This window comes from Macrobrachium rosenbergii, chromosome 22 (genome assembly GCF_040412425.1).
Source record: "Macrobrachium rosenbergii isolate ZJJX-2024 chromosome 22, ASM4041242v1, whole genome shotgun sequence".
Lineage (NCBI taxonomy): Eukaryota > Metazoa > Arthropoda > Malacostraca > Decapoda > Palaemonidae > Macrobrachium > Macrobrachium rosenbergii.
This window is the reverse complement of record NC_089762.1, coordinates 24,723,391-24,740,890: the sequence shown is the minus strand read 5'-3', so window position 1 is coordinate 24,740,890 and position 17,500 is coordinate 24,723,391. Positions and strand designations below refer to the sequence as shown.

The following is a 17,500-nucleotide window of genomic DNA, read 5'->3' as shown; positions in this document are numbered from 1 at the left end:
ATATTGTCAATGTATTTCCCACAATCCCTCTACCTCCTGCATAGAGTCCACTATACTACTATTTTTATTTCATATTTGGTATAGCACTTGTTGAAAATTGGAGAACCAGTTGCGGGTGGCTAATATTATTTATATGGTACTTCTGCTGTTTTCTTTTGTACTTTAAATGTAGTGTTGACAGTTCTAACCTGTTTTATCCAGATCGAAACCAAGATGATGTGATAATCAAATTACTTACTTTTTATCGTCCAGCTAAGTCAGCATTTTTTCGAATTCAAAAAAATGCCAAAGTTATAGTGTTCAGTTGACTCAGTATCACTCCATGCAATTACTCGAAATTGTAGCGATGAAACAGAAGTCAACAGGTAAAAATAGCGGATGCTTGGTTTATAACTATCTGTCAGCCGTGTTAAACATCCAGTTGTTATGTTATATCGTTTTCCCATGTAGGAAAAAAAATTAACACTTCATTGGGACAAAATCGTTGTGAATCCCATTTTGTATAGGCCACACACTCAGAGAGAGAGAGAGAGAGAGAGAGAGCTTCGAGCACTAATATAAAATTAAAATAACCATTTTATTTCCAACCACAGATTATTGTAACTTCACTCTTGGATTGCAGTTTGACCTTTTATTCCCAATGTCAGCTTTCACCTGTCGAAGGTGTGTATTCAAAATGTCAGTGTTTTTGTTTGGTATGCAAAAGAAAAAAAAATCAAAAGTTTTTAGACAAAGAATTTGTTTCGTCAGTAATCAGAAATGAAGATTAATTGTAATGTCAGATTACGGATTGTGGAAAGTTATATTTAACGAATTAGTATCTTGACGAATAAATGAGGGTATTGTGTGCCCTGGACGGCTTCAGAATATGAACCGTGTTCAGAAGAACGTAGAATGGTTCGGATGAATGTATGCAGTAATCATTATTTTAGTAATCAAAAAAGATCGTGACAAAAAGTAGGTTTCTCTGTTGATACTTGTAGTTTTCATGGGATTGTAAACATGCAGATAAGAATTTTTAGTTACAGAAGATTCTCCTCCCTCATTGTTTATATTAGCATTTTGTGTAGGCGAATGTTTTATCATCTATCTCAAAACGCATATTTTTCTCATATCATTGTAAATAACATCTGAGATCCCATTTTTCTGATGGATATCTCACAGCTGTATTTCACTGTTCAGCGAGTCCTTTTCTTCTCCCGACAATGCATTTTTGTATGGTCGCCGAGGAGCTTTCAAAAAATCGCTCTTGACGATTATATATTGCGATAGGCATTAAGCTAATATTAGTACCAATAAGGTAACTTTAATATCAGTGCGTGAAAATGGAGCAGTCAGACAAACTCTTCACTTAGATTGGTCGATATAGACGTGCAGCTGGAATCAACATCTGCTCAATTGGAAATCACAGTTTATTAGTTCTCGTCTTCTCTGATGCCTCCCCTTTTTCCTAACCATCCACAAAGCTCGAAGTCGTTCGCTGTTGGTTGTGTGTATTTCCTGTGACGTCAGTTGCTCATGTGTGCACGTTGCCTTGCTGGCTTGTTTTCCGGTGATGGCTGGTGTAGTCGCTGCTACCAAAAGCCTTGCCAAATTGTTTGCATTAGCTATTGGCACATTGTTTCACATATTTTACAATGCCTGCTTTCGTCTGCTCCAGCACGTAGGCACTTGTTGAACGAATTGCACATCCCACTGACTAACTCGTTCGAGGTTCAACTCAAAACTATTTTTATTTAGTTAATAGTTTGTGTTATTTTGTCGCATTAGTGATTTTTTTTTTTTGGCGGAGTTTCTTGCTCTGAAATGACAGTAGTCGTTAACGTGAGCACTTTTGCCAGTGTTGATTGTTTTATGTTCCAAATCCCACTGGTTTACTAATCAGAAAGTCAATTTATTTTTGAAACTTTTGGGTTTTTTTGTTTTTTCGTTCGTTAAGTTGCTTCAAGATGTACAGTACGTCTCTTGACTCAGTATTGTCTGCGACAGAGCATTTTCTGATCCAATATTTTTTGCCAAGTCTTGATTAAAGTCTTGAAAGTATTGCACGATGGTCAAGTTTCTTCTCGGTGTCGGTGGTGGATGCATTGACATTTACGCGTTATGAAAATTGCACTACGCTCTGAAATGTTGATCTGAATTGGGTGGTATCGAAATTTCAACTGACTTTCGTGAAAGGCAACTCTCAGCTCGAAGGTTGGGTTGATGGCAGCCGCTCCGGCCGCCAGCACACTCAGTTTTCATGAGGAAGCGATTCAATAATTGACCAAGTATCAGGGATTTACTATCTGCTGGACAGGCTGAGCGTCGGATAATGATGAATGGATGATGGCGCTGAGGTGGTTGAATTTTATTGTGAGCACGGTTTCTCGATCTTAAGTTACCCTCATATTTTCAGTTGTGTGCTTAAACATTTTTTTAGAAGTATTTTGGATTTCGTGACACTAGTACGTCCAGTTTATTTATATTGTACGTAGTTTGTGTATTGGTGAGAGAATGTTTCTGTTGACTGATGTCTGGTCTTAGCAGTAATGAAAGGACAGTAATTCAATACTAGACTGAAAAAAATGGAAAAAGTAACAAGTAAGCGTCGTGTGTGTGTGTGTGTGTGTTTGTGTGTGTATGTGTATATATGTATATATATATATATATATATATATATATATATATATATATATATATATATATATATATAGACACGAATACATACATACACACATGTATACATATGCATAAATACAAACATACGTACATTCTGCCTGACTATCCATCCAGTTTCATTGGTATTCCATTGACTTATTCTGGTTTTGAGTTGTTTAACGGTTTTCTCACAGCGCTAATCTTAAAATTAAGGCGCGACCTTTAATCCTTTTCAGGTGTTGGTGACCAGTGAGCCCGTATTATATTTTAAACCTTTTAGTCCATTAATTGTATATACGTCCCTCGGACAGAAACAACAGTGGTAGGGCGGAGCTTAAGTAAATTAGTACTTGGATGTCAAAGTACAACCTTCATGGGATACAGTATAAATAATATTGAACTAGGGTTTTGAAAGAACTTGACAGATTTGTCACAGACATTATTTTTCAAGTAAAAGGTCGATTCGTTTTATTACCAGAAGATAAAAAAAAATATATACTCGTTGACAACGTAGCATTGTTTTTGAAGAGCGTCTTCTGATCACATTCAATGACCTTGACCCAACCAGAAGGAAATATTCGTATTGTATATGCTCAATTTACTGTATGTTTAACACATTTACAAATAATATTCAGACAACAGGTTATAAGTATTTTTACTAGGCTGTGAACATTAAATCTCTCTCTCTCTCTCTCTCTCTCTCTCTCTCTCTCTCTCTCTCTCTCTCTCTCTCTCTCTCTCTCTCTCTCTCTCTCTCTCTCTCTCTCTCTCTATACATATTACGTTCTATCTCTTCGTGGTTCAGTTATACATACGTGCGTGTGTGTATATATAATTATATATATGTGTGTGTGTGTGTGTGTGTGTGTGTGTATAATATTAACAGCCAGGCAAAGGAAATGAATGGGTTGGGTACTATGAGACTCTAACTGCCAAGCATTTTAAAATTGAAAGTCTTAGCCCAAGGTCATGGATTAAAAGGATTAACTCGTCTAGCACGGTAAGGCTGACAGGAAAAAATCATCCCATAGGGCAGAATTTAGCAAATCTCGAAAGATGCCAATAACAACTGTGAGTACAACCAAGAACCGAGTACAACAGTAGCCTGGGGTCACGGCCGGGATTTGGTCCTGGTCATTATCCTTCAGATGCATGGCCAAGGCTGGGTAGAAGGAACGCCCCCAGATGAACATAGATTTGTTCTCTCTAGCCAGCTAAATTCAGCAGGCTTATATTAATTTCTTTTAGCTCCTCCCCTGCAACCCGATTTTAGGCCTACAGTAACAAAGTAGACCTGTTATATTTGTCATTGAAGTGCTGTTATCAACAGGCTGTCATTTTAAATTTGACAAATCTGTTTGATGGGCCCTCGAAGACAAAGAACGCTGTCTGTCCCAGCAATGATGAGATAGATATCTTCACCTGATACATTACAAGTACTTTTGTTATATGTGAAATTTAACATAATGACAATTGTGAAGTTTCCGCTAGAAACAGGTTTTTTTTTTTATATTCTACTACAGCTTTTATGTTCATTGCGCCTTTTGATAATCACAATTAATGGGAGGAATTAACTCGCTTGTATTTTCGAAAACTCTGACCAACCACAACTGGCTGGGATGCTGTAATCGGCATATAGCCTTCAGGCTGAAGTTGCTTGAAAGATTGGGGTTGTTTTTCGATGCATCTTAGAAGCGTTATTCTCTCTCTCTCTCTCTCTCTCTCTCTCTCTCTCTCTCTCTCTCTCTCTCTCTCTCTCTCTCTCTCTCTCTCTCTATATATATATATATATATATATATATATATATATATATATATATATATATATATATATAATATATATATATATAATGTTTGTATAATTCAGATTTTACTTTTACTTGACTGTGGCCCATATAGAGCACTACAGCGGTTGCAACGCCAGATTGCATGATTTGATCAAGTATAATTTTTGCATTTCATACCTTTATCTTCAGTTCATATCAAAAGAATGTCATAAGTAAATTATTTTTATAACGACCTGTGGCCAAATATGACCTGTCTTTCTGAATTTTTTAAACAAACTTATCCGTTCTACAGTAATATTTCTGTCACTGTGGAATGTGAAAACTAAATTATTATTCTAGAAATAAAAGTTTATGCTGAGAGAATTGGGTAACCACTTCGCTCTCGCTTATCTGCTAATCTCACCGCCGGAATGGAGATAATTGTAAACACACTTGCTATATTTAAACACTGTATTAATGTATTGACCTTGGGAATACAAGTAATGATTTTATTGTGAAACATGGGAACTTGTCCCACAGTTTTTCACTATTATGTGCATTTTTCATTTACATGTATGTATGAATGTTTGTCAATGAAATATTTTACACTATATATATATATATATATATATATATATATATATATATATATATATATATATATATATATATATGTGTGTGTGTGTGTGTGTGTGTGTGTGTGTGTGTGTGTATATATATATAATATATATATATATATATATATACACATACATACATTGTGTATGTGGTTGGTTGCATGTATGTATTCTGGTTTTTGGGGGGGGATTGGGAGGTGGGGCCAGATTTTAATAGATTGAACATTTCGGTACATGAGTGCTTGCATGCTTGTATTCATATCAGTAGTGCTGATATTGTGTGCCAGTATCTGCTTAGCTGTAATTATTCAAAATTGTTAGTGTCAGTTTGTGAATTTAATTTATTAGCTGTTTAATGCTTGTGGATATGGGCCATACATGTTATTAGCTTATAGTCATTTGAATGGATGGAACACTTGTAAGAAAATAGAATTTGTAATTAATTTCGGTGCGTTCGTTTAGTCTCTCTCTCTCTCTCTCTCTCTCTCTCTCTCTCTCTCTCTCTCTCTCTCTCTCTCTCTCTCTCTCTCTCTCTCTCAAAAACAATTACGTTGATAGTAATGTAACTTTGAAAAGATTGACGATACAGAATTTCGAAATACTGATTGAAAGCGCTGCTTTATGTGTTATCGAAGCACCTCTTTCATAGTCACAAGTAAATGACTGGAATCAAAGTAGAGATTGAGGTAACCACTTCGATATAGAAGCGTCCTGGAAACTCCGTCTGCTGATGGACATCCAGCTGGTTTACATTTAGGCATCCACTTCGGCAAACAGTACCCGTGATGGCGGGTAAATACTGTTCAGATTAATTATAATGAGACGGAATTAATGTACGGAATTATTTCGAGAGTCGGGGGATGCTGTCAGGGAGGACTGGGACAGGTCTCATTTGATTCCCATTAGGCACGGTCGGTTGGTCATTTAATTACCATCGTATTGATTGAGGCACGCCATTCGGGATTTCCACAACATTGGACGACTACTAACAATAACTTAACTCCCCGACGGCCTCCCCCTCCCCCCCTTTCCTCCTCCACCTTCTCCTCCTCTCCCGGTTAGGTGTATCGGTTATCTCTTGCACCAGTGTTGTCTTGTAGTTTATCGATTTATGAACTTCGGTTGGTGATGTAGTTTAACTTCCTAATAGATCATCGGTAATTTTATTTTTAGTGTTTCAAGAGTTTATCCGTCTCCAAGATATGAGCTTGGCTCGTATAAATAATATAGTCTCCGACAGTGTTTAATGAAAATTACTCCGTAAAGTTTGTCTGTGACGAGGCGATTGCCTATTTCTTTTTGAGCCAGCGGCGAGAATAAAAGAAGAAGAAAAAAAACTCAGCCATGACGTCAACAGGTTGTCGTCAGTGAAAATCTGCTTTATTTAAAGGTCATGGCCACTGATTTGGGAATTAAGCTTTCGAAAAAAGAAATTGTTGTTTCCGGCTTTAATCAGATCTGTACTCTTCTCCTTTTTCTTGGTTTAGAAGACTTGTCTTGGATTGTCCTCTGTGTTAAGGAGCTGAGAAATGGTATCATGAGAACAGGATTCTTTAACTAGAGGTTAATCTCAAGCCTTCTTGTGATCTCGGAGGTTCTAAAAACCGAGTGCAAACTGTCTACTAACGGGAACGTGGCAAAAAGCACACAAAAGTGCACGGGTTTGTGGCTGTAAACATGAAGTTGAAGAAGCACACTGGAAAGCAGGTTGCTCTCCGTTTACGTTCCTGTTACACTAGGTCCATAACTTTCCAAGTATTTTTTTTTATCAATTTCCTCACATTTAACCACAAAAAATGTAGGTAAAAGTTAGGTGTAATATTTTTTATAGTGCAATGAAACGTGGTTTTTGTATTTTCAAATAACTCTCTTTTTTTTTCATATGAATACTGAATTTGTATGGCATTGTGGATCTTTCGCGTTTTGGTCATTCCTTTTGCTTTTAAGGGATGACGCTCACTACAAGTCTTTTGTTTTATGTTAATTTAGTTCCTATTCCAAATAACACTCGAGGAATGACTTCATGTTATTCTGGCGTATGGCATACCGTGTACATCTTTTTTATTACGTTTAATACAGTGAACATCGCTCCAAGGTTGCGCCAAGACCAAAGTACAGTATATTGTCTAATTTTTGCTCATAATGCATTTTTCGTCGTCATTTAAAGAGAATGCGTCGGGGGAGCTGCGTTATATATACCTTTTTAGTTCTGGCTTTCCTCGCAAGATTGCCGACATTTACCCATATCCAGGCCAGCCGACATTTACCCATATCCAGGCCAGACAGTAGTCACCTTTTAATGTACAGGATATTATGAACAGAAATTTGTAGTTGTCTTGGTAACTTGTGTATAGGAAATGTTCAGGGGTTTGTTGCTAGTGAATTTTATTTTTTTTTCGATGGCCGGCCTATTGTATATTGAGTCATAGCCATCATTACCAGAAAAAAAAGTAAGACAGTTTTGGATATTTATAGAACGATCCTAGTGGATATTAGTATAAGGTGACATTTAGAAATAGCTGATAGGTAGGCTCAAGTATGTTTAATCTAGGTGTCAGTCCTCCTAGGTCCGTGAGAAAGTTAAACGTTTTGGCGTAGAATAAATATTAAACCACAAATAAATACCCCATAAGACGGAATTCATTTTACTTTGAATTGTAAATGTGTCTGTCTTGGCCAGGATTAGACCCTGTGACTTTCGATTGGATACTCCAAGGCACGTGCTGGCATAACGCCAGGTAAATCAAAAACAACTCTTAAGAACCTACTCTGCCCGAATTGGCGTATGCAACACTGCTTTGACTCGCACAGTGCTTATTTTAACAACATTAGAATTTTCCTTTATTCATTTTAAGGCTATTGCTTGATATAACTATAATAGATGGCGTTTTATGCTCTAAATTACTAATATATCCCGGTTTTGAGCTGGGAACTTAATTTGGACGAAAGGAGTATACTTCTTACATTTACCTTGTTTACCTGTAAAAATGTTGAGAGTAGAGGTGATACAAAAAGTTTTTTGTGCGTAGGTGTAGTTCACAGTGAAAAATATTTTTTTCCACTGACATCCTGATTTAATATTGACCAAGTGGGTAGTAATTTGATGGATTACTGGTTCAGTCGCTAAAACCGACAATTTACCTTAGGGCTCGTAGGAGATTAGCATATCCCTTCTGGGAACGCGAAGTTTCGTTTTAGATAAATGGATTGACCAGAACTTTTAAGTCGGATTATTGGAAGACATATTGGGAGTCCTTTTTGGTACATCAAGAAGGTACTCGTGGGAAATTAGGGAATACCGGTGAATCTTGTTGTCCTTTAAAAGTGTTTTGCCTACCCTGGGATTACTTTCCTGAAGGGTTTAGGTAGATATCGCTCACAAACGCACGTGCCCGCAGTAACCGTTGAACCCAACGGTCATTTATCTCCGCTAAAACAAACTACAGGGTGGGCCAAAAGTAGGAAGGGATACAGTATTTTTGTCAACTACTTATTTACGCTCTGTTGACCTTTTCAGCCTTTTCAAAATGCACTTCATTTGACCTATCGTGTACTTTACTGAATGATACTTCAGTTGATTTAGGTTCATTTCGTCTTTAGGAGAAATGCATGATCTCAACACTTATTCGTAGGTTTGAGCTGAATTAAGTTATCGTCCTTTATGGGTCAAAAGGCAGTTGTCCAAACTCGACTCTTCATATCCCCGTTTCGATGCCCTCTGTGAAAGGAGAATTATTTAAGAAATTTCGTATATATGTTTCAATGTGTTGGAGGTGGGTTGCGAAGTGTGACAGAAGTCAATATACTTGAGTTCATTCCGATGTTTATTCACACACAAACACATGGCAAACCAAAGAGTTTGAAAGCTGTCTCCAGGTAGGATAGAGCTTTCAGAGTTGTTCATCTTTGCAACTTCGAGGTAAGTGTTTGAATAACTATGGGGTTTATATTGTTGATTAATCCTTTATCGTGACCTCAGCTTAAAATAACACAGTGGAAATACAAATTCTGAAAAATATTTCAGTTTCATCTTGTTGAAATGATACCAACTGAAACCTCTTAGTTCTTTCGGTGCGAGGTGGTGGACGCATAGTGAATAGAAGATAATTTTTTTTATAAAAAGAAATAAAAATGTAGTGGCTAGATATTTTTTTTCCTCTTTTGTTTTTGAATGGGCTGATGCAAATGATACGCTAATGATTCAAGGAAAATTTCAAGTTTGTGGATGCGTTACTTATTGGTACGTTTTATATTTCCATGAAGATCCAGAGAAAAAACATGCTTTGGCCTGGGTTTCTTTCAGTATTCCCTCTTTCTAGAAACTTCTCTGCATGGCTGTTTGCTCAGTAATCTTAAAAAATATACACTTCATTTAACATTTACTTTATATATATATATATATATATATATATATATATATATATATATATATATATATATATATATATATATAATGTGTGTGTGTGTGTGTGTGTGTATGTATGTATGTATATATATATATGTAATGTGTATGTGTGAGATATTTTATTTGTTGATTGTGTATATGCTTGCGTACATGCGTGATCTAATATTTTGGCGGGTATATCTTAATTGTGACTGAATTTTGACTGGGCGGTAAGGCCTATGGCGGTCAGCCAATGAGCTGGGGTATTCCGTCTCTTCTTAGGCTTTCTCGCTCCTGATTGGTTGAAACCTTAAGGATTAACTTAATCTCGGCCGCTTGAAGGCCCCGGGTAGGGGCAGGGCAGTTTTCTGTCTGCAGTCAGTCAGTCAGTCAGCGACCTTTTTGACCCCGTTGAGTGAAGGTGCGATTCATGCCACTTCTCTGCGCTTTCCGTTATGGGGCCCGAAGATGTTGCTCCTGGCCCAGGACCTTCGGCGTCTTGTACAGGAAGTGTATACAAGGAGCCTCCTGCTCCCGAACCATCATCTTCTGGTGCCGTGGTTAAGCGGCTTCCACAGTTTATTTTGAAATTCTGTGCAGAAACTGAGGCTATCGGGCAGTCGCAAACAATGCCGGATTCAAGACCTGAGCCGGGGTCCCCTGTAGCGACACCAGCTTTGCTGGGCTTGTTTCAGAATTTCAAGTTGCAGGAAGCAACCTTGCAGACGCAACTGTCGTTGTCGGGCCGTGGTAGGCCTGCAGCGAATGATGAAGACGGAAGCCAAGAGTGGTGGGAAGCGTAAGTGTCTTATAGCTTATATGTTTGTTGTTGTAGTGGCCTGAGTCGCAAGATTTGCCTTGCAACTCCCTCGTTCGTTGGTATTTAGAGAATGATGACCTCACGAGTCTTCATTTGGTTTTCCTTAAGCATTTTCATCGTCTAAGCCACACCAGGTCATTGTCAGATAAGCTTGGAGGAGTTAAACTTTTGAGATATTTCTTTGTTCCCTAAAGCTTACCTGTCTTTTCTCTCATTATATAAATTACCGAGGTCAACCGTTCCGACGGTCCCAAATTTTTTGTTGGGAGTTTATATGAGGTCACTGTTGCTGTGTGTTGGAATGTTATTTATTGAATGAAAGTTATATGTTCGCTTGGAACTAAAGCTTCTCTGTTAGTGTGGAATCGCTTTGTTAATTTCGATTCTAACGTGAAAAATCCATCGGAAATTAATAGTTTTGATCTCTCTCTCTCTCTCTCTCTCTCTCTCTCTCTCTCTCTCTCTCTCTCTCTCTCTCTCTCTCTCTCTCTCTCTAAATCACTGTCAGTTATGATTTAAAATTGTTTGTTCAAGTACTTTATCATAGAAAGTTTTGTTTTGGTTAGATATACGCAGGCCATCTCTCTCTCTCTCTCTCTCTCTCTCTCTCTCTCTCTCTCTCTCTCTCTCTCTCTCTCTCTCTCGGGTACGCTATGCCTTTGGACGCATCCGGGTAAACCATCCTCTCCTGTCAGTAGGCGTATTTTAACTTTGTCCGTACTTTGAAACTTCTACACTGGCTGTGTTTGTGTAGATCAGAAAATAAAAAAAAAATAGTGTATAGGCTTGTTGCATTGAAAGGCCGGGCAATTTGAAAAAGAAATGTTTCACATCGTTATTGTTGTAACAGACCGGAAAGTTTATGCTGAAGTTCCACTCAAACTTTCGTGGTTAATTTATATATTTAGTTAATAATAGTCGGCATCCTGTGATATTGTAAAGTCTTGATGTCCGTAGGTTATGTAGGATATGTTTCTCTCTCTCTCTCTCTCTCGTTAATTGGCGTAACAGGAAGCCGCCGGGTCATGTGTAACGCTCATTCTTTACAATTTAACTACTGTCGCTGTCTGATTCTCCATTGCTGATCGTTTGAAATGTAAAATATTAGATACGTAAAGAGTGTGAGCAAACCTCCCCCCCCCCTTCCCCCGCCCTTTCCATTCCCAAAGGCATGGGAAACAGGGGATGGTCCATTTTCTTTCTTATCACTAGAGTCCCATTTTCTCCCGATGCCACTTTATTTTCACCTCTTCCTCACCCCTCCAGACTTCCCCCGTCTCTTGTGTGTTGCTTCTTCCCCTTTAATTTTCCTCTCCCTCACCCCATCTCTCCCTCCCTTCCCCTCCCAACCTCTTCTCACTTTACTATGTCATTGTATTTGTCTTCCCTCGGCCGTCACATTTTCTGTTCTGTTTTCTCTCCGTTGGTAGGTGCTTGCGATTCTCTCCGCTGCTTGCGTGCAATTCGCTTAGGCCTGAGGTATGCCTTGAGCATCCATCGCCCTTCTGAACCGTTTGAGTCCCGCTACGAATTTTCCTCTTCAGTCGCCTCTCAATATATACAAAAGACTTTCATCCCGGTCATTTATTAATTGCTCTGTAGTCTCCATTCTCCGCCAACCCCACAATTTGAAAGTACTCACAACTTCTGGTCGACCGTTTAAAATATCTCGACTTGCGAGTTAATGAACTTCAACTTTCGCTATCGGATTTAATAGGTTTTAAGAGCTGTTTTATTCGTTGAAATTTCGTCATACCTAGCGAGTCTATTTAATTCTTCAACTTGACTTGTAATGAAAACATATATAAGTTGCCTGATGTTCTTAATTTCCTGGGTTGCATTACGTGAAGAGGATAGGGTTTGCGTATCGTACCCAATTCTCTCTCTCTCTCTCTCTCTCTCTCTCTCTCTCTCTCTCTCTCTCTCTCTCTCTCTCTCTCTCTCTCTCTCTCTCTCTCTCTCTCATGAAAAAAAGAAGCCATCACAAGTAATGACCGTGTCCACAGGCTGGGAGGGCGGCCCTGGACGAGGTAATGTCTCCCTCTTAGAAAGGTGATATCAATCTGTAGGTAAATCTCGCTCTCATTACAGCTCTGTTAAAGATCATATCCCTTATGGAAACTGCATTTAATACCCTCCTGTGCTTATTAACCCTTAGAATGATGTTCAGTAAATTTATATTTTGGCTTGTATCCTTTACCGCGCAACAACTCAGTGGGCAGATTAATCGATATAGAGAGAGAGAGAGAGAGAGAGAGAGAGAGAGAGAAGAAAAGAGAGTTTCGAGAGAGAGGAGGTTTCGATCCCGGGAGAAGTGAATGACAGCAACGAACATTTTGTGATGTCGGGCCTTGTTTTGGTCGATTTCTTGATGACTCAGTATCGGTGATATTCATTCGTTTGGCGAGAGTCGGGTGGTTATTGCACATGAATTACTGTTTTCTCGCTGTAGACTGATAGAAGACTTTTAAAAGAATTTGCTTCATGTCTGGAAGTTCATTACAAATGTAAGTGATGAGCTTTAAACTTTAAAAAAAATATTTATTATTATTATTATTATTATTATTATTATAGTTTTATTACAAGTGTAATTGATAAACTTGTAACATTACTGTATTATTATTATTATCATCATCATCATTATTAATAAAAATCTCAATAGCATCGTCACTAAAACGATGAAAAATCCAGTGGTGTAGATGTAAATATATTTTTGTATTTCTAAAATGTGTATTTACACCTAAACCAATGTGGATTTCTTCAACGTTATTATTATTATTATTATTATTATTATTAATGGCTGCGTCTGTTTTGCTTCCAGCATGCCTCGGGAAAATGACCTGGACAAAGTCTCCATGACACGGGATCGGGAGTTCGAGAAGCAGAGGGCGCGGAAGATGCGGGAGACCATGGCCAACATGGCCTCCTCCTCATCGAAGGAGCAAGAGCCTCAGGGCAGGTTCGAGCTCTTCCGCCGCTCCTCGACCAGCGGCTCCACCCACAGCAGCAAGATGCTCAAGAATCACGTGGAAAAGATCTTGGGGTCCTACGATAACTTCAAGACTCTCGGGGGCGAAATCAAGACCAGTTTGCTGGGGGTGTATCAACAGCCGCCCACGCCCGTCGCTTCCAGGGAGCCCATACACGACCCCGACTCCTACCCGCCCATACTCCCTCCACCTCAGACCAATATCATGCCCATGGCAGGGTCGGCGTCGTCCTCATCCTCTTCGTCGTCGTCATCCAAACCGTCGCAGCGCTCCTTGCCGGCGCACCATTCTTCTCGCAATGGGACGACGAGGCCGCCCAAGTCCCTGCCACCCACGCCCAAACCCCCACACCCGCCCTCCCATACATCGCAGCACTCACAGCCCCGAAACGGTGAGGTGAAGGGCAACCTGAAGAGCGGTCCAAGCTCAGGTCCTGGCGACGGAGGCGGCAACAAATTCACACTTATGGGGAAACCTCCAAGTTTGCCTCCTCTCAAGTTGGTTCCTGCTAACGGCGGCGGAGGTAGTGGGGGAGGCGCGGCAGCAGCTGCTGCTGCTGCTGGAGGAGACGGCGAAGGAGACGACCCACTCCTGCAGAGGATCCGATCGGAGATGTCTGTGAAGAACCCTGTGTCCGCCATCATTCAGACTCCGCGGCCAGATCACAGCGACGGGAACTTCCCGTTTTCTGTTCTAACACCCATCAAGGATACGCCTCTGAAGGACGCGTCCAGCAAATCCTCTCGCCGGGGAGACGACCATGCCCCGAAATTCAGTAAGTCCTCAATGTTTCCGCTGTACTTTTTTTTCTATTAGTAAAGTTACTACTTTTCACTCAATAAATATATATATGTATATATATATATATATATATATATATATATATATATATATATATATATATATATATATATATATATATATATATATATATATATATATATATATATTATATTTATATATGTGTGTGTGTGTATTTATTTATTTATTTATTTATTTATTTATTTATTTATTTATTTATTGAAGTAGTAACTTTAGGTAGATAGATGGATCGATGTAGGTGTAGATATAAAAGGATATTTGCATGAGCATAAATGCTAACAGCAATCTGCTCGTCTGGGATTTGGCTTCTGTTCAGTGGTCGGTAGTCAAGTTCCCAGTTAGTAGGTTATTGTTAGCATAATGCTATCCCACGACCAAAACAACTTTTAACGCAAACATTACATACATACAGTACACGTCAAGAAACAAGAAATTTAGTCATTATCTTGGCCCAGAAAATCCCATTACGATATCTTGAGGTATCATTTCAGATTACTTTAAATATTGTGTACCCATATCGACAGAATCATTGCGTACCATCGTAAGCAGTCACCATAATATCGGAGAGTTTTTTTTTTTCATAATATATAACATCTTGCGTAGTGTATGGGTGGTGTTGGCGAGACGTAACATAACTGTTGCTGCCTAGTGAGATGTTCACTCCCAGCTGTCTGTAACCAAATAGGTAGGGTGGGTGATGGGCGTGCGATGGAATTTCATAAAAAGAAGATATGCTAGACCAAAGTGAATAAGACCTGACTTTCGACTTTATAACATTGTGTCTATTTGTAAAATTAAATAATTGTGGGTCAGTGGAGTGAGTTTCAAAGATATATGTGGAAGAAGAAGAGTTAGAGTTGTACGGCATTTCATTTTACCTTCTTGAGGATATGATTAAAAGTAGGCAAGGAAAAAATTTCCCGAAAAATTTACAACTATATCATTGTACGTCATTCAGGCAACCATTTTACGTGTTTTAAGTGCTGTTTCTGCTAGTGTTTTTTTACTTTGTAGAAAAAGGATGACCAGGTCGCGCCCAGTTAATGATGTTAGTTGAAATACCAAGTCCGCGGTGAAAACAAAGTGCGCTTTCTTGGAGTATTTAGTGAACTTGTAACAAGGAGTCCCATGTATCTTGGTAATAAGAGTATTTGTAATGGAGTCGTTGCTAAGTTATATTAGATGTTTTCGCTCATGTAAATTTACGCCCTAAAGAAGTCTTAGATTAGCACATTGAATCATTTGTAATGCCCGTATAAGTCTGCGATATTTGTCTTTCTTTCGTGACAGTGGTTACGAATAATTAACAGGCTCTTATCGTGTATGCATAGTTTTAACGTAGTTTTATTAAAGTATAAAATTACATGTATAACATTTTCCACTGAGCTCGTGTAAAGTGGATGAATCTTAAGTAGCGTTAAAATTCTGTACATTTACATATTCAAAGAAGGATGTTTCAAAACTACCAGCGGAGCAATTAAAATCGGAAGCCCTTGCTTTTCAGTTCTTCCACAACCCCAGAATTTGCCATATGCTGCCCGTCTTAACTCACTCTCTATCATAACCCACCCGTAATTGCTCGTTCATCAAAATTTGCCCTGAGGGTCTTCGCTAGTTCCTGGATATCCTGTCGGAGGAGCCAAGAGTCAGTGTCACTGGTCATTTCAGCGACCCTAATGCGAGGCGTAATTTTATCACGATCTAGCTTCTTGCGGTCAATCCCAAAGTCAGATCTGATATCAATGCATCATTAGTTAATCTCTTCAGCTTAATTAAAGGGACTGTGTGTAGGGATGGTGAGAATAAAGAGTGACTGTCCAGGCATTAATAGTTCGGTTGTTGTATGGGGAAGATTGACTGTGGTAGGAGAATGTGAAAGATAGTTACGGCTGAAGTGCAAGGGCTGGTGAGAGAGAGAATGAAATAAAAGAGAATGAAGGTAATGTAGTTGAAAGGTGTTAGTGTTGGAAGTGCGTGATTTCCGGAGAAGAATTTTATTTTATATTTAAAATGAGTCATGTTTAAAAGAGTGCCACACAGGACTAGTGGGATGTAATATTGGTGAAAATGTGTTTGTAAATGTAAATAGGACATGTGTGTTTGATAAAGGAGATGAATATGGGCCAGTGAGTTTTATAAGAAAGAGGTGAAAAGATCTTGCAAGATGAGAGATTAAATATGGGCCATGGTTAAGAACACGAAGGTTGTAGATGAAAGAGGGGATTATATATAGATGTATTTTGGATGCCATATTAAGTGGTGGCCTGAGGAGATAGAGGTTTATTGAAGCTCAGATGTACAGTGACAGTAAGGAAGAAAGTGAGAGAGAGGGAAGACAAGTGATCAAAAGAAAGAAGAGTAAAAGGGAAGTAAATGCAGCGATGAAGTGTAATGAGCAAGTGGATTTCAATATAAGATGAAATTGGTAGCTACTGGCTGAAGTGAATGCAGTTGTGGGTCGATGGCGTGAGTGTTCTGAGGATTTTTTGAACGTGCAAATAGAAGAGGCAAAGTTGTACGGCACTTCATTTTACTCTTTTGAGGTTTATGACGAAAAATGTTTTCCGAGCACTTAAAAAGTAATTTCAATTTACGTTATTCAGTGTTTTCCTATTAAACCATTTTACGTATTTCAAATGTCCCTTGCGAGTATTTCCATACCTGCGTAGGTATGAAAAGCATGAGCTCTTCGCGTTCAAGGGCAAAAGTTGAGATATAAATCGACGGCAAAAATAAGATATTTATTCGCTTGCATTATTCAGTATATATTTAGCTAGGAGGCCGATGGCACATGGTAATTATCATATAACGGGCATTTTTTCGTGTGGAAGTTGGCCATTAAGAGTCTCTATAGAGTAGAGCTTATCAAGTCAAGTTCGTAATGCCTATATAAATCCACATTGTTAATGTAAAATTTTCCTTTTTGTTTTTGTAACGTTAATTACGAATAATTTACAAAGCCGGTTTTACTGTTTTCATACTTTGTTGCGCCTTTCCAAGTGAATAATTTGTATTTGTGAATTTTTGAGATTTGTGTACAGTATGTGTACTTGGTATTTTAAAAAAGATTTTTAAAAAGTTAAATTCGTGAAATTTTAGAAGTTGATTGAGGTGGATTTAATAAATGCCGCTGATTGCTCCCAGGCATTTCCTTTTGAATAGGTTGAATAATTGATTTGAATGCTAATAATAGTTATTTTCAACAGAAATAAATGTTCCAGTGCAAGAATAGTATCTAATGTTAACATTAAATTTAACGTGGCTGCTTGTAATGTACGGACGCTTTAAATGGAAAAGTTTACTTGTTTGAACACTTCAGGTGTTCTGAAAGTGCCTTAGTTAGGTTTGTAACTATATTTCTCCCGTATACAGTTTTTTTGTGATACCAGTTCGATTGAAGGTTTTACTTGTAGTCAATGGTTATTGTCCACAGCCATTGAAGATTCGTTACGCCGTCTTAG

General features: G+C 38.5%; 1 protein-coding gene across 15 annotated transcripts in view; it reads left to right on the top strand.

The window, feature by feature from the left end:
* LOC136850668 (AF4/FMR2 family member 4-like) overlaps nt 1-17,500 on the top strand; it is a 231,403-nt gene that overhangs the window by 193,165 nt on the left and 20,738 nt on the right. For 13 of the 15 annotated variants that reach the window (XM_067124449.1, XM_067124445.1, XM_067124448.1 and 10 more), the window contains one exon: nt 13,049-13,992. In XM_067124449.1, the coding sequence (XP_066980550.1) occupies nt 13,049-13,992 (944 nt within the window). Of the gene's footprint in view, nt 1-9,805; nt 10,207-13,048; nt 13,993-17,500 lie in introns of those variants that run through there. The other 2 variants (XM_067124435.1, XM_067124434.1) reach the window with 1 other exon arrangement.